This window comes from Calidris pugnax, unplaced genomic scaffold (assembly GCF_001431845.1).
Source record: "Calidris pugnax isolate Ruff unplaced genomic scaffold, ASM143184v1 scaffold219, whole genome shotgun sequence".
In the NCBI taxonomy this organism is placed as follows: domain Eukaryota; kingdom Metazoa; phylum Chordata; class Aves; order Charadriiformes; family Scolopacidae; genus Calidris; species Calidris pugnax.
In genome coordinates, this window is record NW_015094507.1 from 19,049,465 (window position 1) to 19,075,931 (window position 26,467).

General features: G+C 40.5%; 1 protein-coding gene across 1 annotated transcript in view; it reads right to left on the reverse strand.

Annotated features, from left to right (window-relative positions):
* Positions 1 to 26,467, reverse strand: part of LOC106901770 (cytochrome b5 reductase 4) — a 37,006-nt gene extending 10,539 nt beyond the window's left edge. The window contains exons 1-10 of the mRNA XM_014964730.1: positions 26,342 to 26,467; positions 24,485 to 24,638; positions 19,911 to 20,011; positions 17,415 to 17,499; positions 11,601 to 11,642; positions 6,769 to 6,823; positions 6,352 to 6,408; positions 5,318 to 5,412; positions 4,107 to 4,139; positions 3,306 to 3,428 (exon numbers count right to left, since the gene is read on the reverse strand). Of these exons, the coding sequence (XP_014820216.1) occupies positions 3,306 to 3,428; positions 4,107 to 4,139; positions 5,318 to 5,412; positions 6,352 to 6,408; positions 6,769 to 6,823; positions 11,601 to 11,642; positions 17,415 to 17,499; positions 19,911 to 20,011; positions 24,485 to 24,638; positions 26,342 to 26,416 (820 nt within the window). The 5' untranslated portion in view covers positions 26,417 to 26,467. The remainder of the gene's footprint in view (positions 1 to 3,305; positions 3,429 to 4,106; positions 4,140 to 5,317; positions 5,413 to 6,351; positions 6,409 to 6,768; positions 6,824 to 11,600; positions 11,643 to 17,414; positions 17,500 to 19,910; positions 20,012 to 24,484; positions 24,639 to 26,341) is intronic.

Here is a 26,467-nt window from a genome sequence, read left to right on the forward strand (position 1 = left end):
ATAAGCACATTTCAGATGTACCAAAAGAAAGCCTACAGCCCTGAAAAATGAAAGGCAATAATTCCATTTCATATCACTCTTGAAGCAAAACAGCAGCAGCTCTCCAGCAGCTACATAACAGAAACGTTATAAAAAGTTTGTTGTCATTTGTTTTTCTACCAATCTTTTAAAAAACAACACATACTGAGATGGCAAAGTGCAATATACAAATCAGCATGCAAAAATCACTGCAGACTTAAGAATTACTTGAAAGAGTACAGGAAGTTGGTAATCATAGAATGGTTAGAGTTGGAAGAGTCCTTAAAGATCATCAAATTTCAACCCCCTGCCCTGGGCAGGGACACCTCCCATCAGACCAGGTTGCTCCAAGCCCCATCCAGCCTGGCCTTGAACCCCTCCAAGGATGGGGCAGCCACAGCTTCTCTGGGCAACCTGTTCCAGGGTCTCACCACCCTCACAGCAAAGAATTTCTTCCCGAGATCTCATCTAAATCTCCCCTCTTTCAGTTTAAAACCATTCCCCCTCATCCTGTAGCTCCACTCTCTGATCAAGAGTGACCCCCCATCTCTCCTGGAGCCCCCTTTAAGGACTGGAAGGGGCTCTAAGGTCTCCCGTGAGCCTTCTCTTCTCCAGGCTGAACAACCCCAACCTGTCCTCAGAGCAGAGAGGCTCCAGTCCTCTGATCATTTTCCTGGCCCTCTGCTAAACATGTTTAAACAGGTCCATGTGACTCCCCATCTCTCCTGGAGCCCCTTTAAGGAGTCCTCAGAGCAGAGAGGCTCCAGTCCTCTGATCATTTTCCTGGCCCTCTGCTAAACATGTTTAAACAGGTCCATGTCCTTCCTGTGTTGAGGACTCCAGAGATAGACGCAGTACTGCAGGTGGGGTCTCCCCAGAGCAGTGGGGTCTCACCAGAGCAAAGCACCTCCCTCATCCTGCTGGCCACACTGCTTTTGATGCAGCTCAGGAAGGGCTTGGCTTTCTGGGCTGATCTATTAATAAGATCTATTTAACATCATATATAAAATGCATCGATTCATTTATGAGGTCAGAATTCCTTGCCAGGCTGGAAGTCTTCCTTATTTTATTTCCAGATTGAAGTCATTTTGCTTCAGAAAAAGAACTTTTGCACACAAGCCCAACCGCACACTCAATAAAGGCAAGGAAATTATCTAGAGTTGTTAATTAATTACTATTCCTGTGCTCACACTGCGCAAGGTGTGAGTTTCTTCACCCATAACATTATTTTGCTCCTACAGAAGGGGAAGCAATATTGAAAACTGCAATGTAGAACAAGAGAGCACAGATCTAAGCAGGGAGTGGCTACTTAAGAGTGAACAGAAGCCTCCTGCAATGTAGAACAAGAGAGCACAAATCTAAGCAGAGAGTGGCTACTTAAGAGTGAACAGAAGCCTCAAGATGTAGATTTTATGGCCAAGCTGAAAGCATAGGGTTGGAATAAAGGAAAGACATCTTGGCCTGAACATTATTCCTCTATAAACCTTCTGGCATGTTCAATGTTAAATTTGAGAGTGTTTTTTTTTTAAATATTAAACAAGGAGAATAAAAGTTTCTAGAGTAGGTATTAAGAAGCCACAGATATCGATATATTTGCTAGATTTGTCATCTTTATAATCAGGGAACTGAAGAAACTCAGGCTCAGCAAGCCCTTTAACTTAATTTTTCTGGAGATTTAATTTAAACTGCTCTGAAGTCAGTCAGTGCTATGTAAGAATTGTCCAATACCTGTAACACTTCTCTGCATACAAGGGCAATTGCTATGTTGGAGACTGACTTCTTAGGAAAAAAACTACAGAATAATCATCTAGGAAGCATTGGTTACTAACGCTCAACTTGGATTTTTGTGAATTGCATCCAATCATCCTCACCTCCCTCATTAGCACAGGATCTATAAAGTCGCTATATTCTACACCTCTGATTCTTTCAGGTCATTTTCTCATTTTGTTTTCCATAATCACAAAAAGTGATAAGGAGGGAGAAAATGAGCAATGGGCACTGAACATATTAGTCCAAGCTGTAACCCCTTAAATAGAGCATTATATTGAAAAATCTAATATTAAAGTGGATGACTCAACAGTCTCTGAAACTCTCAGAAGGAAAATTAAATTCTACATAAGCTAAAGGTAGTTTAAGAGATGTGCTTTTATGTGGTCGGTCTTCCTTTTGTACCACTGTAATCTCTCAGCTTTAAAAGGCCAAAGCAGCAAAGCTGAGAGCCAGTGAGAGGTCCACAACACGGTGATCAACATTTAATCAGCTCTTAAAAATGTACAATTTTGCTTTCATGCATAATAAAGCAGACAAACATCAAACAGTCAGATGCGGTCGGTCTTCCTTTTGTACCTCTCAGCTTTAAAAGGCCAAAGCAGCAAAGCTGAGAGCCAGTGAGAGGTCCACAACACGGTGATCAACATTTAATCAGCTCTTAAAAATGTACAATTTTGCTTTCATGCATAATAAAGCAGACAAACATCAAACAGTCAACTCTTGAGCGTTATTAGACAGAGGGGCCAAGAGGGGCTGTTCAGAAACTGGACAACTGCAGTAACATCAGGACCATGTTTATATTCTATATACTGTAATTGTGCAGAAATTTTTAATTTAGTTGTAAATAAACAAAAAAAAAAGCACCACACTTATCAAGGTAATACACTTTGGTGCTGCATCAAGTTCGTATTACTCTGTTACCACAAAATGAACTCATTTATAACATCTACTGCTTCTTGCAGACACATCAGCTTATTCAGAGCTGGCTGCCATACCTACACATGGCTTGAAGTCCTTTATTTAATCACAGCCCAAGTTACAAAGACACCGTGTGCTGGAACAACATTCCAGGGTTGAAAGATGTTATTACACCTATAGCAACAGTTAGAAGTGGAGGGTTTTGTTCCTTCACCTACAGTAACCAACACAAACCCGTGCACTATTTCATCAGGGTCTACTGAGGTTTTCATATGGACAAAATAAAGATATGAAGCACAAGGATGAGATGGAACAACGCTCGAGAAGTCTTCACCTTCCCCTGTTAGGTTCTTCCAGTCTTTCCACAAGCCTGGAAGACCTCCAGTTCCACTGTGGGACAAAACAAACCTAAGCAAAGCCAAAAAACCACCTCTAAACCGAACCCTTTCAAGGAGAATTCCTGAGCAGCTTTCAAGAACATTCCTGAAAGGAATGAGGGTATGAACACAGAAAAAGAAAATCCTGGGAGAAACCAAATATGTTTAACAAGCTCCAAAAAGTCTTAAACCAGCTGGTAACACGGCCATGGAACTGCTTACCTCTGTCTGTCCGTTTGATAAACGTATTATGACTCTCCAAGGGCTGTCCCAGCTTTTTCCAATGAATGTTATCCTTTTTCTTTAAGATAATCTCCACTTTCCCAACTTTTTCAGTAATATTTACTAAAAGAGAAGAGGTTTCACACTGTTACTTTTTGTTACATTTTGTAACAACAAGACATTTTACTCCTCCGTTATAATGAAATTTTAGAAGAACCAGTCACTTCAAGACACACAGAAGCAACCTGTTAAATTAAAGTATCAGATCAAATGAACTTCCAGCTATCTCTTTATAATGTTTGACAGTGCATTTAAGACAACAAGCATTAACTTAATATGCATAATTAATATCTCTTATTTACTAAATACATTGTGAAATGCTTCACAGCCTGTCAGGTCAAAAAAACAATGCTCATTAATTCAGAGCCCTCACTTACTGGAAATCAGTAACTACCACTATATACTACTTCCTTTATTTTCTAGATCATTTCAATGAACAATTAAATCCAAGAAAATCCCAATCTAAGCAAAGAACAGGTTACAAATACACAACAGAACTAACTTATTTTAACACTTAGTCACACTCAGAGGGATGAGAGAACCATGAACTTATTACTTTCACAAGCCCAAATACCACAATTTAAAAAAAAATTATTATTCAATGATATTGTTTGGTTTGATTGTGTCAGAACCTGGTGGTAAGGAAAACTGTGAAGTATCTAATAAATCAGAAAAATCAACTGAAGTTCCACATTCTGATACTAGAAGAGATAGAGAAGTGCTGCAAGAGACAGAACTTACCAGCCATGTCTTCTTGAACTGCATTATCCAGGTCTGAAATAAAGAGAAACAAACTCCACGTTAAGCAAAAACCAAAATTACATTCTACTCCTCATATATACACACAGTTTAAGGCTAGGAATAGCGAGTGAACTAATGAACCTATGTGTCTTTACCTGACCCTGAAGTTTCCCTCTTGACTTCTGACGTTAAAAGTACATACTAAACAAATGAAGATATGTCTTGATAAACAATATAATTCCTTTACAACAAGGTACTTTAAAGTAGTCATCGGTAATGAAAGAGGAATAAAATATTAACTGGTATATGTAAAGTGCATTTGGTCTAACAAGAAGGTTTTAATAAAACAATGAAAGTTCAGTACTTGCAACTGCAAAATTATGGTACATACCAACGTTGACAAGGTACGAGTGGTCACCCACGACAACCTCTCCCCTTAATCGTTTGTCTTGACAGTCAACTATCACCAACTCTGCATTCATGTCCTTTCATGGGCAAGGAAAAAGAATCATTTTAATAAAGTCCTCCCAGAATTCAAGCTGGATCACAACTGGATCTTAGAATCATAGATTCATAGAATTGAATAGGTTGGAAGAGACCTTTAAGATCAACCATTCCAACCATCAACCTAACTCTGATAAAAACCATTCCTAAGCCATGTCACTAAGCACTATGTCAACCTGTCCTTTAAATCCCTCCAGGGATGGTGCCTCAACCCCTTCCCTGGGCAGCCTGTTCCAATGCTTGATAACCCTTTCCGTGCAAAAATTTTTCCTGATATCCAATCTGAATCTCCCCTGGTGCAACTTGAGGCCATTTCCTCTTGTCCTATCACCTGTTCCTTGGGAGAAGAGACTGACCCCAATCTCTTTACACCCTCCTTTCAGGGAGTTCTGGAGAGTGAGAAGGTCTCCCCTCAGCCTCCTTTTCTCCAGGCTGAACACCCCCAGCTCCCTCAGCCTCTCCTCACAAGACTTGTGCTCCAGATCCCTCACCAGCTCCGTTGCCCTTCTCCGGACCCGCTCCAGCACCTCAATGTCTTTTTTGTGGTAAGGGACCCAAAACTGGGCACAGCCCTCAAGGTGCCCAGGACAGGAGAATCTTTTAATTCTCCCTTTCATTATATGTAAAGTGCATTTGGTCTAACAAGAAGGTTTTAATAAAGTAGAATGAAGGTTCAGTACTTGCAACTGCAAAATTATGGTACATACCAACGTTGACAAGGTACGAGTGGTCACCCACGACAACCTCTCCCCTTAATCGTTTGTCTTGACAGTCAACTATCACTGACTCTGCATTCATGTCCTTTCATGGGCAAGGAAAAAGAATCATTTTAATAAAGTCCTCCCAGAATTCAAGCTGGATCACAACTGGATCTTAGAATCATAGATTCATAGAATTGAATAGGTTGGAAGAGACCTTTAAGATCATCCAGTCCAACCATCAACCTAACTCTGATAAAAACCATTCCTAAGCCATGTCACTAAGCACTATGTCAACCTGTCCTTTAAATCCCTCCAGGGATGGTGCCTCAACCCCTTCCCTGGGCAGCCTGTTCCAATGCTTGATAACCCTTTCCGTGCAAAAATTTTTCCTGATATCCAATCTGAATCTCCCCTGGTGCAACTTGAGGCCATTTCCTCTTGTCCTATCACCTGTTCCTTGGGAGAAGAGACTGACCCCAATCTCTTTACACCCTCCTTTCAGGGAGTTCTGGAGAGTGAGAAGGTCTCCCCTCAGCCTCCTTTTCTCCAGGCTGAACACCCCCAGCTCCCTCAGCCTCTCCTCACAAGACTTGTGCTCCAGATCCCTCACCAGCTCCGTTGCCCTTCTCCGGACCCGCTCCAGCACCTCAATGTCTTTTTTGTGGTAAGGGACCCAAAACTGGGCACAGCCCTCAAGGTGCCCAGGACAGGAGAATCTTTTAATTCTCCCTTTCATAAACAACACTTACCTTCTGCTTAGTATATACAACAACGGTGATCAAACTCTCCGTTTGGAACCAGTCATAACTGCAAAACAAACAATACAGTAAGGAAAAAATATATGTACTTTCTTTGGGCATGCCAAAATATATTTAACTAGCAGTTTTCAAGCAGAGCTTCTTTTGTGAATTTACAAGCCAAATACATTATTTAATATTTTTTAAAGAACTTATATCTAGAGCCACTAATTTTGAAAAGACTATTAAAATAACAACAGTCTAATTACGCATCCTAACCACTTCTTTGGACTCCTGGAGCACTTCTGCTTAGTATATATAACAACGGTGATCAAACTCTCTGTTTGGAACCAGTCATAACTGCAAAACAAACAATGCAGTAAGGAAAAAATATATGTACTTTCTTTGGGCATGCCAAAATATATTTAACTAGCAGTTTTCAAGCAGAGCTTCTTTTGTGAATTTACAAGCCAAATACATTATTTATTATTTTTTAAAGACTTATGTCTAGAGCCACTAATTTTGAAAAGACTATTAAAATAACAACAGTCTAATTACACATCCTAACCACTTCTTTGGACTCCTGGAGCACAAAAGAAGGCAGAGAGGGAGGATGCTCCCTCCAGCAGACACTCCTGACAGCCAACACATCCTAGGCTGCACACCTTCCACTCACACACCAGAACACACCAGACACACACAGGAAAGATAATTTTTTACCTTGGAGTTAAATGTTTAACAGAAGCACCCAGCACCTTCTTCTCAGGAACCATACCTACAAAGAACAGAGATTCATTAAAATATTTGCTGTGATGCTCACTTAATAAAAATCATAATCAGAGATGGTTTGCCTTTTTTTAAATTGAATGTTCTAAATACCCCTCCATAACATGTAGTGGCTTTATTTCCACAGGTTGTCAGAAGTACCCATGTACTTCAAAAAATTAGGACTTTCTCTTGGAGAGCAGGCTCCCAGAACACAAAGTTCTAGTTCAGAAATAAAGATTTCCATATAGCACAGAACCTGTGCATTCAATCCTTCTGGTACCTGTAGCTTGGTCACAGTTTCATCGTGTGCTTTCACACTTTGCGAGTGAGGCATGGAAAAAAAAGGTTATTTGAATGAATTTCCTTTAATAGGACTATTTGTTTATGCAATTTGGATGAACTAAATTCAATTTGGGATGTGTGGTCTAACCTAATCCACAAGTAACATTTCACGTCAGTCAGTTAAGCAGAGATATCAGCCTTAACCTCTCTACTTGGCGCTTTGCTAGGAACTTTCACAGAATTCAGCTCCTCGCTTTAATTATTAAACAACATGAAACAGCCCGAAAAAGCCTTTGCTGGGAGGCAACCCTTGGCCAGTCCTTGAAAACATCAGCTCTACTCATCTCTGCCCTAATGGAAACTGAACACATTCGGCAAAATCTTGAGCGACAGATAAAAGCAACTACAACCCTTCATCAATTTTAAACAAAGAAATTACACAAAATCACAAGGGAGGAAGCTGCACAGACTGAAATATAGGATGATTTGTAACACCACACCAACAGCAGGAGCTTTTTTGGACAATGGTGAGGCAGAGGTCTAAGATAACAGGTGGAAAGTGCTGGTTTCAAGCCCATTCAGAGGCAAACCTTGCAAACCTGAAATGGCTATGCATAAAATAATTAATGTAGGAATTCTCAATTACTGAGATGATTATCTTCTAAATGCCTGTAAATTTTGTAGTTTGGCTACAAGCTTAAACACAGTAATTGAGTGGCTCCACCGTGTGGGAAGTAGATAGAAACAGAAAGAGCCACTCGGGCCTAATCCAATCTGTCAAAACTATTTGATCATCCAGCTGAGGGAATTAACCCAAAGCAATTAAAACTGACTGGAATTACTTATTCTTTGATCCTTAATTAGCCCTAACCATCTGCAGCTGCCAAGGAAGCTAAATGGCAGAGCAGTCAGATCAGTGCAAAAGAAAACCAATCTAATGAAAAAAAGCCTTTTTAAGGGCTGAGCCTTTCTTGAGGACATACATCACATGCTTAGGTTGGCCTCCATGGATATTCGTGGTCATACACACTCCTGTTGGCTTCTCCAGGGCAACAGAGGTATATCAACAGCCACAATTTAAAAAAAAATAACATTCTGGTAAACCAAGTTATTTAAGAACTATTCTGAAATACTGCAAGATGCTATGTGAAAACAAGAAGACACATTGCAATAAAAAAAGATAATGATTCAGGTGATCAATGAAGCAATTAAGGCAAGTGCTCTACTGGTCATGGTGGTCATTAATAAAGAAAAGCTGGTGGTGAAACCAGAAGCTGTTGGCAGGCACGAAAGGAAGGAGAATTATGGCAGAATTACAACTCTGCATCTCACTCATGCAGAGCAAACTTCAGTCTAGGTTGGAGGAGACCCTTGGGATCATCTCAGAAGAGCATCGCAAGCTCTTGGGAAGTGATTCTTCCTCTCTGGTCAGCCCAAGACAGAGTGTCACGTCCAGCTTCAGCTCCCCAGAGCAGGACAGACATGGATGTACATTGCTCAGGAACCATCTGATCTGATATGGAAGTTCACCCTGCTTTGAGGGGGAGACTGGACCAAACAACCTCCAGACGTTCCTTCCAATTTAAACTATTTTAGGATGTTCTGAAAGCTTTCTCTACCTTTTTTTTTTTCTCATCTCACTCATGCAGAGCAAACTTCAGCCTTGTGGTGATGGAGGCAAATTTTATCCTGGGGAAGAGCATCGCAAGCTCTTGGGAAGTGATTCTTCCTCTCTGGTCAGCCCAAGACAGAGTGTCACGTCCAGCTTCAGCTCCCCAGAGCAGGACAGACATGGATGTACATTGCTCAGGAACCATCTGATCTGATATGGAAGTTCACCCTGCTTTGAGGGGGAGACTGGACCAAACAACCTCCAGACGTTCCTTCCAATTTAAACTATTTTAGGATGTTCTGAAAGCTTTCTCTACCTTTTTTTTTTTTCTTTGCTCTTAGAAGGTCCAGAACAAGCTTCACCCATATTTGTAAACTCCAGATATTACTAAGAAAAATAGGAACACTTATATAAAGTGTTATATAACACTAAATAAATTCTAAATTACTAAATAAATTACTTAAGAACTCCAGCTGGTTGAACCTCATGATTTAGTTTTTGGTACTTGAAACTCTAGCTCAGTCTCTCCTCCCATCACCCTTTTCCACAGCATAAGTTTTTTCCAGGTCTGATGAGCACATGTTCACACACCAGCTTGTTTTCAGATGGCAGAACTGCCCAAAATAATTTTTTTTGATACTATATTACAAAAATCATCATCATAATAGTTTGGGTGAAAGAGAAATTCAATGTAGCTCAACAGTCCAAGACTGAAAAGATCATTTTAAAAATAAGTCTTTGATACATATTTGCTCTCAAACAAATATGAAGTTTCCAGGTGTGCTTTGGTAACGGCAGCGTTTTGAAATTTGGATATCTTTTGTTTGAAACAATATGAACAGGTGTTGAGGAGCACATTAGACTACGCCCACACTGACTGTTATCACCAGCAATATATTCTGAAAACTTCAGATTTAATTCCATACAATTGATGTTCACAAAAATCAAGGATAAATTTAAGTTGAATGATCTGAGCACACTCTGAATACAAGTATTATTTATACATTTTAGATTGATAAGACAAAAATGCCTTCACTAGTGCCAACAACTTCCAAAAATATCAGAGCCTGTGCTGTAGGTTTCTCTTTCCCACTTTCAGAGAGCAAAGCTTATTTCTAGACTTATTCTGACTTATAAATTTATAAGAGCTGAAGGTAACCTCAGGAACTGACCTCTCCTATTTTGGAAAAAGCCTTGCCAAACAGGGAAACTGAGTACAACAAGCAAACATCAGTATTTTGGAAATTTCACTGGAAACTACCATCAGAACCATTTCCTGTGTCACCTGAGAAGTCACATAACCTGGACAACAAAAGTTATTGCCAGAAGCAGGAGAGGAAGCAAGACAGAAGAGAGAATATCACTTATTTCCTCTTTATCTGGATCCACTATGAATATGAAAGATCCATAGAAAAGCTAGACGAGCACAAAAACTAAGCAATTCATAAACCACAATAACCAAGAGAACAACATTGAAATAGATGGTAAAATTAATCTTCTACTTAAATACAAAATATTTATCATGTATTTAATGACTACTAGCTGCCAGTGTTGTCATTCTTATAAAGCAGAGTTTGTTTTCTAATTCCCCCAGTCCTTCAACACAAAATTAGCAACTTCCAGCAATTTATTCATTGCTGAAGAAAAAAACAGGCAAGTCAGGCAGCAGACCCTGCCAAAGTTTACCTGAACATCTTATAATGGTATAGAGCAAAACAGGAACAAATAAAATCAGTCTTGCTTGGTTTTATGTAATGTATGTTTAACTTTTTGTGTAGCTCAACACTTGTGCATTCTAAAAGGTAAACTGCCTTTTAGAAGTCAAATACAACGTTCACAGAACACAAAGGGAGGGTAAGGAAGACAGTGAGACACCTGGAGAAGTTCTCTGGCTTCATCATAAGACACATCCAGGTTCCCACTCTTCCTGCCACTTCAAAATTTGACTGCTCTTGAGTCCTTTTGCAAAGTTTCAGCCTAGACTTTTCCATGACCAATTTGCACCTGTACCCTCTCACTGCAATAGTTCAGCCTTGAGTTAAAACTCTATTATTTTGCTTCACAGGCATTCATATTATTTGCTCCACCAACACACACCCATCATACCTCATCTGATGGGACTTCATAAGACCTATTCTTTTAGGAAGCCTCTTACACTAATATGACTGATCAGTCTGAAACATTTCCCTAAAAGCATCAAAATGAAATGCATGGTTCTGGATCACTAGCAACCAAAGCCACCTCCAGTACTCAAGGAAGGGCTCAGTGAAGGCTTCAATGCTTCCCCATCTCCACAAGGACCACTGTAAACCTCCTGATACATTCACAGGGCTGCTCTTGTTTCTCTCTGACTAGGCAGACAATTGGTGTAGTTCTTCTCACAGTTACATCTCTAGTAGTTCAGTCACACTGTGAACAGCTAATTCACTTCCATTTCATCCCCTTTCCCAGTGATGACCTTCCAGCTTTTAGCAGAGACTTATCAACTCTAAGTGTTCCCCAAGATTTTGTCTCATCTCTGCTACTCCAGCCCCATGGCCATCGAGATTTTCTGACAGAGAGAAGGATCAAAAAGGCTGGCAATTTTGTAGTGGCAGATTTCACAGCACACAGTAATTTGGGACCTATCTTCTCCAACTCAAGCAGAAAGGCTGTCCATCTCATACCTCCCTTATCCATACCACTCTACTGCAGTCTTATAGTACTTTTAAACACTGAATTCACAATACCTGATTAGGACTTTGCCTTCTGTAATTTCCACAGGTCACCACAGCCTCAACATCAGATTCAAATACAAAGACAGAGAGAAGTCTAGATAAACACTGCTCATTCCATAATATTCAAACAAGTTGAAGATTCACTCCCCACCTTGCTCCAGGTGAATACTCACCATTAAGCCGTTTCTTCTCTTCAGACAGAGTAGGAGAAATCTCTACAAGCATTAAGAAAAAACGAGCACGACAGTAAGAAGTTGCAGCACAGCACTTACACACATCACGCTCAAGAAAATAAGCCAAAGTAAGGATCTTCAAATAAACCTTCCATAAACAGATTGACCAGGATGCTTCTGACATCGAGTCACAAATAAATGCAGCAGGGATTACCATTCCAAAAGATTATGTATAATTAAAAAAACACTATGTTAAAAATGCCAAAAGCTGGACAGCACTAAAGGGTAGAAAATCCAAGAACTCCGGCACTTCAAACATCACAGATTATCTTGTGCAGTTACAAACTTCGTAGCTAAGAAGCTCGCTAGATCTGTCAGACTTTCGATGCCGCTTGTCTCCTGACAACATGGAGCGGGCACTGAGAATGACCAACCCAATCCTTGGCAATCTAAACCCAATCCTTGGCAGAAACCCAGGAATCAGAAAATCTTCCTGTAAGCTCCTTCTGTCAAATGGTTTTCTTTGACAAGTTATTATCCGTGTTCTTCATTAAATCTACAGTATGTTGCTACTGCTCCAAACAAACAAGGAGATGCTAGCAGACAAGAAGAAGATAACAACAAAGCAGGTTAATTACCTAGTGTTAATTCATCTAAGGTGTTCAGCTTGAGGGGAAAGGCACTGCATCTCTCAGGCATGTAACAGGCAAATCTCTGGGAAATTAGTCCTCTGGATGTACCCGAGCCCCTTTTGCCTCCTCTACATAGAATCAAAGAATTGTCTAGGTTGGAGGAGACCCTTGGGATCATCTCAGAATGCCCCCACATATGAAGGTCCATTATATATTCTCTTTTATGGGAGCCAAGGTGTTCAGCTTGAGGGGAAAGGCACAGCACCTCTCAGGCATATATCAGGCAAATCTGTGAGAAATTAGTCCTCTGGATGTACCCGAACCCCCTTCTGCCTCCTCTACATAGAATCAAAGAATTGTCTAGGTTGGAGGAGACCCTTGGGATCATCTCAGAATGCCCCCACATATGAAGGTCCATTATATATTCTCTTTTATGGGAGCCAGCTTAGGGGAAGTGACAGAAACCAATGTGTTCTTCCCAATGCCTCCATATGAAGGTCCATTTTATATTCTCTTCTATGGGAGCCAGCTTTGGGGAAGTGACAGAAACCAATGTGTTCTTCCTGTTCCCTTTTATTAAAACCAAAATGTGAACGTTTCTCTCCTGTTCTTCCAAATCCTGCTCAGTGCTCTGCATGACAGCAGCCAGAGTTAGAGGAAAAACGATATTGTGGGAGAAGTGAAGGAAACTTCACAAGTGAAGGAACAAAGCACCAGGCAGAGAGTCCTGCAAAATGACTTCAGAGCTGATCAAGAGCTGCCTTCATCAAAAGGTTTCACATTGCAGCACTACAAAGCAAAAACAAAACACTCCACAAGATGAATCAGGCAGTTCACCCCAAATTTTTGGCTGAGGCTGTATCTGTCTGTGTACTCTGCTCTACATCTCTTGGAGCCTTCTGACAAGACAGGGGAGTCATTCACAAAAAACTCATGTCTGATTAAACCTAATCTTTTGTCTTCAAAAGTCTACTCTCATTTCGCTACATTTAAACACACTGCACTGAAATTTGCACTGAGATTTTAAGGACAGTTTGAGGAATTCTCAAGACACAGCCCTACCTCTTTTCCTTGGCTGACACCACAACTCTGAGTCTAATCTCAGTGAATTAACAATAATACAAGGTCTTAAAGTAGCATTAAACTAGTATTAAAAGATACCAGACAGCAAACTACTGTCTGTGCTAACGTTTACAGCTGAGCACCCTGAAGGGAAGGGAAGGCAAGGAGTTTAATGCTGCAGAGGTTTGCTGAGGGAGATACCACAATCCTCTTACAGCCCCGGCACTGCTGTGGTTACTGCACTGGCTTTCCCAGCAAATAAAAACATTGCACATTTCAGTGCACAGCTCCACAGAAGGGACACTTGAGAATTTCCTCTTAGTCATTACCATACCATCAAGCAGCATTCCCAAAAGGCAAGTTGAAAAAACATTCAATATCATCAGCATCTTCAAAAGCCTCTTCTTTCTTAAACCCCTTGGTGTATGCAAAGACAAGCTTCAGCTTCCTTAAACAGTTCGGTGAGCAAATAATTGTACCACCTTCCAAAATCCCTCACAGAACACAGGAAATAAAAACTAAGCTAAACAACCACAGAACTTCCAGCAACACCCCAACAAACCTATAGAGAATTTTACAAGGAAGAACTTCAGCAAATCCAGTCTAATCAGTTTGATTCTAAATTAATGAAATTACTTTTCTTTTTTTCCCCCCAAGCCTGAAATGGCTAAAATAGACCCAGGTGACAGAACTGGTTTGATAGAGTTGCCAACCTTTCCCCTGCAAATTTTACTACAGCAAAATGGATAGAACAGTCCCATCACAGAGGAAAGCAGAAAAAGCAAAGAGCAGAAGAGGGACTGTCAAAGTTGGCAGGGGCAAAGACGTGTTTGGTTTTTACTGACTGCCCGTCACAAGAATTCCTTCCAGGTGCAGAAAAGTTAGATTAATGGAACCAGCAAAAGTCAGGTTTGCTTTTAAATCTCTAACTCAGCTGACAAAAGTGGCAGTAACTGAACTGTAACACCTCAACTCCCTGAAGCAGTGATGCTGTCAAGGTTTCTCCACACTTCATAGGATTTACCCTAAAAGCTCCACACTGGAATTAACCACCTGGTAACAAGATGTAAAATGCTATTTTCCTTCACCAAACTCAATTTAACCAGCAAGTGATGTGTTCTAAGCGCTAAGCCAGGACCAGTGCATCTTGTCAGAAGCTGAAGGGCCACAAGAGATGGCCGAATTCCTGAACTAAAGGATGCCACAGAATTTGAGAAAAATAGCTGCAAACGTTAATTCTTTCATATTTTCACTATAGCTTTGCTAAGGGGCAATATTCAGGTATAGTGCCTGCTTCCCAGGTATAAGAAATCTTTGCTGTGGCCTACAAACCAGAATAAACACTGAAGATTAAAGTCTCTGGAAACCACTACCAGTATTTTAAAACAACATACTACATCTCTTGCTGTCCTGGCTCAGAGGAGTCTGTTATATCAGCAAAATTTTCTCCAAGTAAATTCTAACTAAAGGACCCAATAAAGTTTTCTGGAAAGGATAACTGTCCATAAAGTCTATTTGAAGACCTCAATACCTACACAACTTGCCAGATTTATGTCTGGTGCTGAAATCACCAGACTCAGTGCTCTGCATGACAGCAGCCAGAGTTAGAGGAAAAACGCTATTGTGGGAGAAGTGAAGGAAACTTCACAAGTGAAGGAACAAAGCACCAGGCAGAGAGTCCTGCAAAATGACTTCAGAGCTGATCAAGAGCTGCCTTCATCAAAAGGTTTCACATTGCAGCACTACAAAGCAAAAACAAAACACTCCACAAGATGAATCAGGCAGTTCACCCCAAATTTTTGGCTGAGGCTGTATCTGTCTGTGTACTCTGCTCTACATCTCTTGGAGCCTTCTGACGAGACAGGGGAGTCATTCACAAAAAACTCATGTCTGATTAAACCTAATCTTTTGTCTTCAAAAGTCTACTCTCATTTCGCTACATTTAAACACACTGCACTGAAATTTGCACTGAGATTTTAAGGACAGTTTGAGGAATTCTCAAGACACAGCCCTACCTCTTTTCCTTGGCTGACACCATAGCTCTGAGTCTAATCTCACTGAATTAACAATAATACAAGGTCTTAAAGTAGCATTAAACTAGTATTAAAAGATACCAGACAGCAAACTACTGTCTGTGCTAACGTTTACAGCTGAGCACCCTGAAGGGAAGGGAAGGCAAGGAGTTTAATGCTGCAGAGGTTTGCTGAGGGAGATACCACAATCCTCTTACAGCCCCGGCACTGCTGTGGTTACTGCACTGGCTTTCCCAGCAAATAAAAACATTGCACATTTCAGTGCACAGCTCCACAGAGACCCTGAAGGGAAGGCAAGGAGTTTAATGCTGCAGAGGTTTGCTGAGGGAGATACCACAATCCTCTTACAGCCCCGGCACTGCTGTGGTTACTGCACTGGCTTTCCCAGCAAATAAAAACATTGCACATTTCAGTGCACAGCTCCACAGAAGGGACACTTGAGAATTTCCTCTTAGTCATTACCATACCATCAAGCAGCATTCCCAAAAGGCAAGTTGAAAAAACATTCAATATCATCAGCATCTTCAAAAGCCTCTTCTTTCTTAAACCCCTTGGTGTATGCAAAGACAAGCTTCAGCTTCCTTAAACAGTTCGGTGAGCAAATAATTGTACCACCTTCCAAAATCCCTCACAGAACACAGGAAATAAAAACTAAGCTAAACAACCACAGAACTTCCAGCAACACCCCAACAAACCTATAGAGAATTTTACAAGGAAGAACTTCAGCAAATCCAGTCTAATCAGTTTGATTCTAAATTAATGAAATTACTTTTCTTTTTTTCCCCCCAAGCCTGAAATGGCTAAAATAGACCCAGGTGACAGAACTGGTTTGATAGAGTTGCCAACCTTTCCCCTGCAAATTTTACTACAGCAAAATGGATAGAACAGTCCCATCACAGAGGAAAGCAGAAAAAGCAAAGAGCAGAAGAGGGACTGTCAAAGTTGGCAGGGGCAAAGACGTGTTTGGTTTTTACTGACTGCCCGTCACAAGAATTCCTTCCAGGTGCAGAAAAGTTAGATTAATGGAACCAGCAAAAGTCAGGTTTGCTTTTAAATCTCTAACTCAGCTGACAAAAGTGGCAGTAACTGAACTGTAACACCTCAACTCCCTGAAGCAGTGATGCTGTCAAGGTTTCTCCACACTTCATAGGATTTACCCTAAAAGCTCCACACTGGAATTAACCACCTGGTAACAAGATGTAAAATGCTATTTTCCTTCACCAAACTCAATTTAACCAGCAAGTGATGTGTTCTAAGCGCTAAGCCAGGACCAGTGCATCTTGTCAGAAGCTGAAGGGCCACAAGAGATGGCCGAATTCCTGAACTAAAGGATGCCACAGAATTTGAGAAAAATAGCTGCAAACGTTAATTCTTTCATATTTTCACTATAGCTTTGCTAAGGGGCAATATTCAGGTATAGTGCCTGCTTCCCAGGTATAAGAAATCTTTGCTGTGGCCTACAAACCAGAATAAACACTGAAGATTAAAGTCTCTGGAAACCACTACCAGTATTTTAAAACAACATACTACATCTCTTGCTGTCCTGGCTCAGAGGAGTCTGTTATATCAGCAAAATTTTCTCCAAGTAAATTCTAACTAAAGGACCCAATAAAGTTTTCTGGAAAGGATAACTGTCCATAAAGTCTATTTGAAGACCTCAATACCTACACAACTTGCCAGATTTATGTCTGGTGCTGAAATCACCAGACTGAAAATACTGACTTTTATTTCAAGATGAGAGCGCTGCCTCTGACAGTTTGTCACCTGGGATCAGAAGAAAAGAGAGGGATCTTGTGGGGAAGGATTTTTTTCCTAAATACATATGCACAGAAAACATATGCATCTGCTTTCTGATGACTAAAAACAAAAGAAATGTAGCAGTACATTATTTTTTTGCGTGGAGAGTTTTATAAGTAGCTTCATCTTCAAGTATCTGCTGTAAAAAGACTGAATACATGCAACAGCCTTCAGCTGTATGCAAGAATAGAAACTCTCCTCACAAATATGGTGATTTAGGATTTCTCATCGTTTCCAGATAACTTTGGAATAAAGCACAATAGGAAATATTTCATTCTTAAAAACCTCACCTTTTGGAGCAGCGACAGGCTTGACAGCCATTCTCCCAACAAGACATTCCTTCAGCATCGATTCATAATTGACCCAACGATGAACCTATAGTTAGAAAATGGTTTTTCACAAAATTTGTAATTCTTGCTGTGTTGTTCTATGCACTGAAATACAAAAATTCATTTTTGTACAGTGGCTAGTGTAATTCATTTAGCAGATTTATTTTTAAAACAGACACTCACTACTGTGTCATTCAGTACTTATTTTTATTTCTATTACAGATAGTATGTAATTAAATGAAAAAATAGGACCATGAAAGAAGTGACAATAGTTTAATTTATTCATTTTATGCTTTGCAGTATCTGAACATCATACTCTTGAGCTAAAGAAAATATTTCAGAAGAGTATTTTTATGATGTATGCAATGCAATTAACAGAATAAAGACCTTGCCTTTACCACAAGGGTAATTAGTCTTGTTTAGATACAAGTGAAGGGAAAAGGCATGAAGGAAACAAAGATAAAGAACAGTGGTTTGGACACACAAATACATCCTACCAAGCTGGTGTACTTCTGTCTGTTTCATGTCATTTGGAAATTAACTATTTTAGAAAGGCAAATAAAGTGAAGAAAAAACAGTAACTTTACAGACCAGAACTGGAGAACTTGCAGAAGAAATGGATGGCAGAAAAACCAGTTCTGATAAGGCATCCAGGGTAACATCACAAGAAGAGAAAAGGAAAGGAAGTGCTGTGTGACAAATCTGAATGGTATGTAGAGATTTAAAAATAAAAGCTTTAAATGGGACAAGCTAAGGCGATGAGATAAAGAATCCCATCCACAAGTTGTAGTCTCCTTATACATGGATTACAGAAAGAAATGAAGGATTCTGAATGACAGTTCATTTTTCTAGAAACTTGAGAAATACTAGCAACCTACCAAACTCCTAGAGAGATCGATATCCGACAGACACAGAACGCTAAAGCAGAGTGGATAGTAACAGAAATTCTTCCAGAATAGGAAAGACAACAGCCAGAAACAAAAATGTGAACTGTATATTTTAAGGATCTGAACACTGCTTTCCACTCCCATGACAAAACAAACTAAAAAAAATAATAATAAAAAAATAATGTGGCAAGTATGTATCTCAACTTAGCAATAACTTGAGGGGCTTCCCCAAATACTCCTGAGGTCAAACTCCTGTTTCCAAGTACATCATTCAATACTTGACAGTGATTCAGCTACAAAATTCCAGACCACAACTTGATACTGGATGATTTTTAGGGGAGAAACTCCAAATTTCTTGAAAACTGAGAGTTATACCCAAATCCAATGCTTCGATTGTGAAAGGATTAGCCAAAGATAAACTTAACAAAGCTAAAACATCAACACATCTTTCACAAACTAAAAAAAAAAATAGTAACAAAAAAAAATAATGTGGCAAGTATGTATCTCAACTTAGCAATAACTTGAGGGGCTTCCCCAAATACTCCTGAGGTCAAACTCCTGCTTCCAAGTACATCATTCAATACTTGACACTGCTTCAGCTACAAAATTCCAGGCCACAACTTGATACTGGATGATTTTTAGGGGAGAAACTCCAAATTTCTTGAAACCTGAGAGTTATTCCCAAATCCAATGCTTCATTTGTGAAAGGATTAGCCAAAGATAAACTTAACAAAGCTAAAACATCAACACATCTTTATTTACATTCAAAGTTAAAAATATTTTGTATAACATACTGTCACACACAAACTGTAAAGAGGTACCAGATTTCCTTTCAGAAACAGAGGTTTCCTTTCTGCTCTTTCCCAGTTTCTCAGCCAAACCTTGTGAGCTAAGAAGACTCAAAGAATGTCTGTTTCTAAAAGAAAATACCAACTCAAATGTGCTGGTACAGCACCAGGTTTGCAAACAACTCCTTACAGAAAGTACACCTGTTCTGCACACCCTTTATTTTCAGAGTCTTTTCAAAATATTTAAAGAAATGATAAACAAAGAACAGGCCAACTGTCATCTTGGGATTTGTTCACAATCAGTTAACAGCAGTCCCAGCATGTTTTTCTTAGTACTTAGTTCATTGGTAACGCAACAGCCAAGTTAATAGACAAAAGAATATGACAAGACAAGCATTTTTTAAAAAGTGAAAGCTCTGAGAAGAAAATGGTTCTCAAACAATAGCAATTAGCCATTGTAGTAGTTTATTAAGAAGGTTGTATCTCAAGTTGTTGCTAGCTTTATTGCTATTTCTGCTAAAAAATTAATTTAATAAAATGGTCAAATTGAAGCCTTATTCCAACAACTTAAAGTGGCATTTTCATTATTGTCCCTTGACACGGAGGACATGCCTCTTTCAGCACACAAGTTCCATTCTGGGCGGTGACCCATTGCCTTTCCTTAGACCTGAAAAAGTTCAAATCACCACTTCCATTGGAACGCCCTAAAAATAATCAGAAAACATGCATTTTTCAAAATACCTTTCAGTGAGCAAGTGTCATTTGCTGCCAGTGGTTCTCACCTGATCAAAGAGATCCGTCCCATCAGTTCCTGCTGCTTTCATCAGTTCATCCTCACCACCAGGATGATATTCCATGTATGGGGTGACATTATATACAAATCCTGCAGAAAATGGAATATAAAAACACGAATAGCATTAGCAGAATGGCTACAGCCACTCCTATCTCCAAAACAGCAGAAAGGTTAGTGCATATTGAACACTGAAATGGCAAACAGCAGACATGACCTGAACAAACAGTAGGGCTTTCAAAAACCAGAACCATAAGTTACACTGTCATATAAAGCACAAGATATATTTCATTAGATAGAAGGGCCAATCCTACAGTGCCACACCTCTCGTCCCTGGAGAAACCTGCAGGGTTAAGACTTTAACAAAATAAACCCTCAAAGTTGAACATGATATATCTTAGCCAGGGGGTAAAAGAACCAGAAGCTGATTTGAACAGAGACATAAAATTGTGGCAGTTCTCACAGAGAAGTGTTTTCACTCCCCCTTCCAATTAAATGACTCCTAAAGTGCTGTCAGAGTTGTTTCCCCCACCACCCATCATAGAATCACCTACGGAATAAAATGCCTTCGGGAACAAACTGCCTCCCATAAGGAAAAACTACCACCATCAGCAATAAAACTTCCATTCTTCAGATCCAGCAACATAAAAATCTAAACATAGCCCATGCTCACTGAAGGCTCACAGCTCTGGTACCAAACTTGCCCCAGTAAAAGGGCCCAGGGTTCTTTCTACATGAGTATTATTCTTAGTATTTCCAAGGAGATAAAAAAACGTTTCTTCATAGATCTGAAACGATGAAGTCTAATTATCGTTGCTATGCCACCAGAGTAATTAGAGCCTGGACAAGGCAGCTATAAATGGTTTTAACTACAGACATATTGCTGCTAACAGGACTATCGTAGACTCTACCCAGCAGAGTATTTGAAGATATATAACATTATCAAAACAGGAAGCTACCAGAAGCAGAACTGTGCCAGTGCTTTCATAAGAAGCTTTTAATACATTAAGAAACTTGGGACAATCTTAGTTGTAAAAACAATAATCCCAGACGACAAAGGAAGGCTCTTGGGATATTTTACTGAGCAGAGCTGATGGATGTACCCACTATGCCACCTTGTGTGCAGCCCTGATTACTGCAGGCAATAAAATCTAAGTATCTACAGAGTTAGGACCTCCTGAATGTTAGCTGGATGTTCCATTTACCATCAAACTTGCAGGAACAGAAGAAATCTCATTTATACACCCTTCACGTGTTTTTTAAAACTCTCCTGACATCCCACTTGATATATACATTTGAGGCTTTTTTTGACGATCATAACACTGGGTTTTTCAACAAAGTCGTCTCTTGTTCTTCTTTTGCTTCACATTTTCTCTCATCGATTTCTGCTCTTTCTTGTAGAGAAACAGTAGCTACCAGAAGCGGAACTGTGCCAGTGCTTTCATAAGAAGCTTTTAATACATTAAGAAACTTGGGACAATCTTAGTTGTAAAAACAATAATCCCAGACGACAAAGGAAGGCTCTTGGGATATTTTACTGAGCAGAGCTGATGGATGTACCCACTATGCCACCTTGTGTGCAGCCCTGATTACTGCAGGCAATAAAATCTAAGTATCTACAGAGTTAGGACCTCCTGAATGTTAGCTGGATGTTCCATTTACCATCAAACTTGCAGGAACAGAAGAAATCTCATTTATACACCCTTCACGTGTTTTTTAAAACTCTCCTGACATCCCACTTGATATATACATTTGAGGCTTTTTTTGACGATCATAACACTGGGTTTTTCAACAAAGTCGTCTCTTGTTCTTCTTTTGCTTCACATTTTCTCTCATCGATTTCTGCTCTTTCTTGTAGAGAAACAGTTTAACTGCCAGTTCAGAGACCTCACTTAGTTTTTCCACAATGGTGTTATTTTACTACCTGTCCACATATCAGGTCTACAGATAATCTAACAGGATTCTCAATTATGCTGCTTTTTTTTTTTTTATTAGTCCTACAACAAAGAAAAGGCAGAGATGGAAAAATATAAAGACAGATACAGAAGCAGCATGATGGAGTTCTTGTAAAAACCAGCCTCAGAGATGCAGTCAAGGGGGAATAAGAGACTAAAAACAAAAACTGATTCTGTTTGCAGTACTAGGTGTCCTTTTTTGAGACAGAAAAAAAAAATATCTCCACAGTGAATAAGCTTTCTTTAGCTTTCCTCCCACTATAGTTTTGCTAGCATGTGCAAGAACAGCACACAGAGCTTAACAACCCCATTATTTTGTTCAAAAGCCAGTATTGAATGACATTTTACCCTCACTTTCACTCTCACCCCCTTTAACACCCAACAAAAATACAGTCACCCTCATAGAGAAACTCTTAACTTTCTTTTGCTGGAGTTCAGGGATGACTTTATGTCAAATACCAACGCTGTTCCTTATCACATCAAAGTCACCACCAAATAAACCACTCTTTCTAGAGAAACATCACATTAGCTACTCTGTTCTTCTTAATCTATCTTTATGGAAGTGCTGTTATCTCATAACAAGTTTAAGGAAATATTTATGTATTTTAGCCTCTAAACAATTAAACTGGAGAGCAAACATTTTACTCCTTTCCATAAGACAAGTAGGAACTTCATTTCAGCACTGAAAATACTCTTCCAATTCCAGCTATTGCTCCAAATCACTCTTAACACATTGTTAACCCATAACATACGATACTTTCAACTTCTGAGCTACATTTTCTTAAAAAATAATAACATAAATAGAATGGCATAGTTACCACAGATATTCATTATGCTAGATCGAGATTACAATAGCTCTGTGTGGCAAGTGTCATTTGTCCTACTAAGTTTTATGAAGTAATAATATATGTCAGTTTCCATGTTTATTTCCCAAGGATCATTCTACAGGTTTAAGTAACATTTTAAATATTTATGTGTCTCTGAATGCTTTAAAGTAATCACTAAAAACAGTCAACTTCTAAGGATAATAAACTGAGGACTGCAAGTACAGGTCAGCTTTTTCAACGCCTTAATCTTGCTAAGCCCCGGTTATTTGAGGCATCACCTACAATCTTGTGTTTTATTATTTTTCATGATATAAAACAGGTGTAAAATATGCCCACTTGGGAGACTTCTTCAGAAAGCAAAGAAAATCTTTGTGACACAAAATCTCTAACTAGAGCAAAGCTGTGTCCAACTCTGTCAAGATTACACCTCACCTAAACATAGAAGTCCTGTAGTTTGTTTTAGGGTTTGGCTTTTGTTGGTGTCTGGTTTTTGTTGCTTGTTCTAAAGTACAGAAGAGAGAAATTAGGCAAAAAACATAAAAGCAACACCACAGCAACCGACCTCTTATACATATCCAGCAGTCCTCCTTTGTGTTGTGTTTGGCAAGCTCATCTTCCGTCACTTCAATCAGCCTCCCTTTGAAACCTGTCAAGTCCTTCCCACTTTTTGTTAGCCGAATCCAATCCATGAGACTCCTCCCTGGTTTTAAAGGTACCTGAAAAAATAACAAATGTACAAACATTATTAAACTCTAAAGGAAGAAAGAGCCACTCAATGTACTTTTCTGAGCAACCTAGGAGGACTCAGACAAAACACGAAATAACACAACCCATATTTTTTGCTGATATTTGGGAGCCCTACTCAGCAGTGTGGGTGATTAAGGAAGCATCCCACTAGTGACCCACACAAGGGAATTACTGAACATCAGCAAATCTTCTTAATCTATCTTTATGGAAGTGCTGTTATCTCATAACAAGTTTAAGGAAATATTTATGTATTTTAGCCTCTAAACAATTAAACTGGAGAGCAAACATTTTACTCCTTTCCATAAGACAAGTAGGAACTTCATTTCAGCACTGAAAATACTCTTCCAATTCCAGCTATTGCTCCAAATCACTCTTAACACATTGTTAACCCATAACATACGATACTTTCAACTTCTGAGCTACATTTTCTTAAAAAATAATAACATAAATAGAATGGCATAGTTACCACAGATATTCATTATGCTAGATCGAGATTACAATAGCTCTGTGTGGCAAGTGTCATTTGTCCTACTAAGTTTTATGAAGTAATAATATATGTCAGTTTCCATGTTTATTTCCCAAGGATCATTCTACAGGTTTAAGTAACATTTTAAATATTTATGTGTCTCTGAATGCTTTAAAGTAATCACTAAAAACAGTCAACTTCTAAGGATAATAAACTGAGGACTGCAAGTACAGGTCAGCTTTTTCAACGCCTTAATCTTGCTAAGCCCCGGTTATTTGAGGCATCACCTACAATCTTGTGTTTTATTATTTTTCATGATATAAAACAGGTGTAAAATATGCCCACTTGGGAGACTTCTTCAGAAAGCAAAGAAAATCTTTGTGACACAAAATCTCTAACTAGAGCAAAGCTGTGTCCAACTCTGTCAAGATTACACCTCACCTAAACATAGAAGTCCTGTAGTTTGTTTTAGGGTTTGGCTTTTGTTGGTGTCTGGTTTTTGTTGCTTGTTCTAAAGTACAGAAGAGAGAAATTAGGCAAAAAACATAAAAGCAACACCACAGCAACCGACCTCTTATACATATCCAGCAGTCCTCCTTTGTGTTGTGTTTGGCAAGCTCATCTTCCGTCACTTCAATCAGCCTCCCTTTGAAACCTGTCAAGTCCTTCCCACTTTTTGTTAGCCGAATCCAATCCATGAGACTCCTCCCTGGTTTTAAAGGTACCTGAAAAAATAACAAATGTACAAACATTATTAAACTCTAAAGGAAGAAAGAGCCACTCAATGTACTTTTCTGAGCAACCTAGGAGGACTCAGACAAAACACGAAATAACACAACCCATATTTTTTGCTGATATTTGGGAGCCCTACTCAGCAGTGTGGGTGATTAAGGAAGCATCCCACTAGTGACCCACACAAGGGAATTACTGAACATCAGCAAACATTTCACAGAATTAGAGAAGGATACAGGGTTGGAAGGGGCCGCTGGATATCATCGAGTCCAACCCCCTGCCAGAGCAGGGTCACCCAGAGCAGGTCCCACAGGAACGTGTCCAGGTGGGTTTGGAATGTCTCCAGAGAAGGAGACTCCACCACCTCCCTGGGCAGCCTCTTCCAGGGCTCTGCCACCCTCACAGACAAGAAGATCCTCCTCATGTTTAGGTGGAACTTCTTATATTCAAGTTCAAATAAAATACAATACAATAAATACTATACTGACTCGCAGCTGACACACTGTTACTTGTTAACCAAGAAACCTCTCCAGAACAAGTCAGATAGAGCAGGGCAAAAAGCGCTGAAATGAGGCTGTGGGTTAGTAACAGAAGAGATGCCCAAGGCATGGAAGATGAACACTCATTAGAGCGTAAGTGGAGCTGTAAGTGGTTATTTAGGAGCCCCAAGGATTTCTGGCTGTTGGATGGCAGCGCTAAAAACATGTGTTGGATGGGACATGCAGAGTCAGCTAATGCCTGGGTCTGTGCTCCACAAAGAAGGAACTCAAGCATTGGTAGGTATGTGGCTGGAGGACAGACAAAGTCCTTCTGGCTTCCACTGCCTCGCTGATATTTTCCCCTCCTTCTACTTATAGCTTAAACTCTGTCTGCAGAGTTGCTTCCTTTGCATGCTGTCCTGTATTTATACACCTCTATAACCGGGACGGCTATAGTTTCTGAAGTGGAGTATCTGGCCCTTGGTCCCTCCATCCATTTAGATGACTCTCCCCAAAGCAAACTGCAGGTACCGAGGATAAGGCAGAGACCAAGATCTTCAGGGTGTCTGGCACCTTCCCCTTCAACACCACCACAGATTGGGAACCCCTTTGCTCCGAACTCTTAACAGCTGGGAACAGGCTTAAAGAGTCGAGTCGTGGGTCTTACAAAACCCCAGCCAAACCAGAAGCGAGAACACTAAAGAGCAGGTTAGACCCACAACACTTGATGCTACTTCAGCCTAAGTACGAGTCTGCTTTCCCAGTGGGGTCTGCAGACGCCAAATGGCCCCACCAAACTTCTCCAAACATGAAGCCCAAGCTGTGCACAGTAATTTGGGGCAGAAAGTCTCCGTCTGGGCGCAGGAGGAACCCCGAGACAGCCCGGGGAGGGACAGCAGGAAGCGCCAGGGCCACCCCCTTCTAAACCCAGAAGCACCGAGGGATTTGCAGCGAGGCAGGCCCCGGGCCCTGCCCCAGCCGCCGCCTCCTCCCCTGGCCTCCCGCTGCGGTACGAGACCCCTCCGGTGAAGCGGCGGTAAGCGACCCTTCCCCAGCCGCCACCGGGAACCCACCGGCAAACCACATCCCAGAGCGGCCGGGCCGGGCCGGGCCGGGCCGGGCGGCCGAAACGGGGCGGAGGCGCCGCTCGCCCCACCGGCCCCGAGCGACAGCCCAGGCCTCAACCCCCCCACCCCCGCGGCCGAGCTGTCCCTTACCTTGGCGCGGCCGCCGGCGGCCACCCGCTGCTGGGAGCCGGGAGCAGGGAAGGCCTGCGGGGGGACGTTGAGCATCCTGCCGGCCCGGGCCGCGGCCTGCGCCCCGGCGGGCGGGCGGGCGGAGCG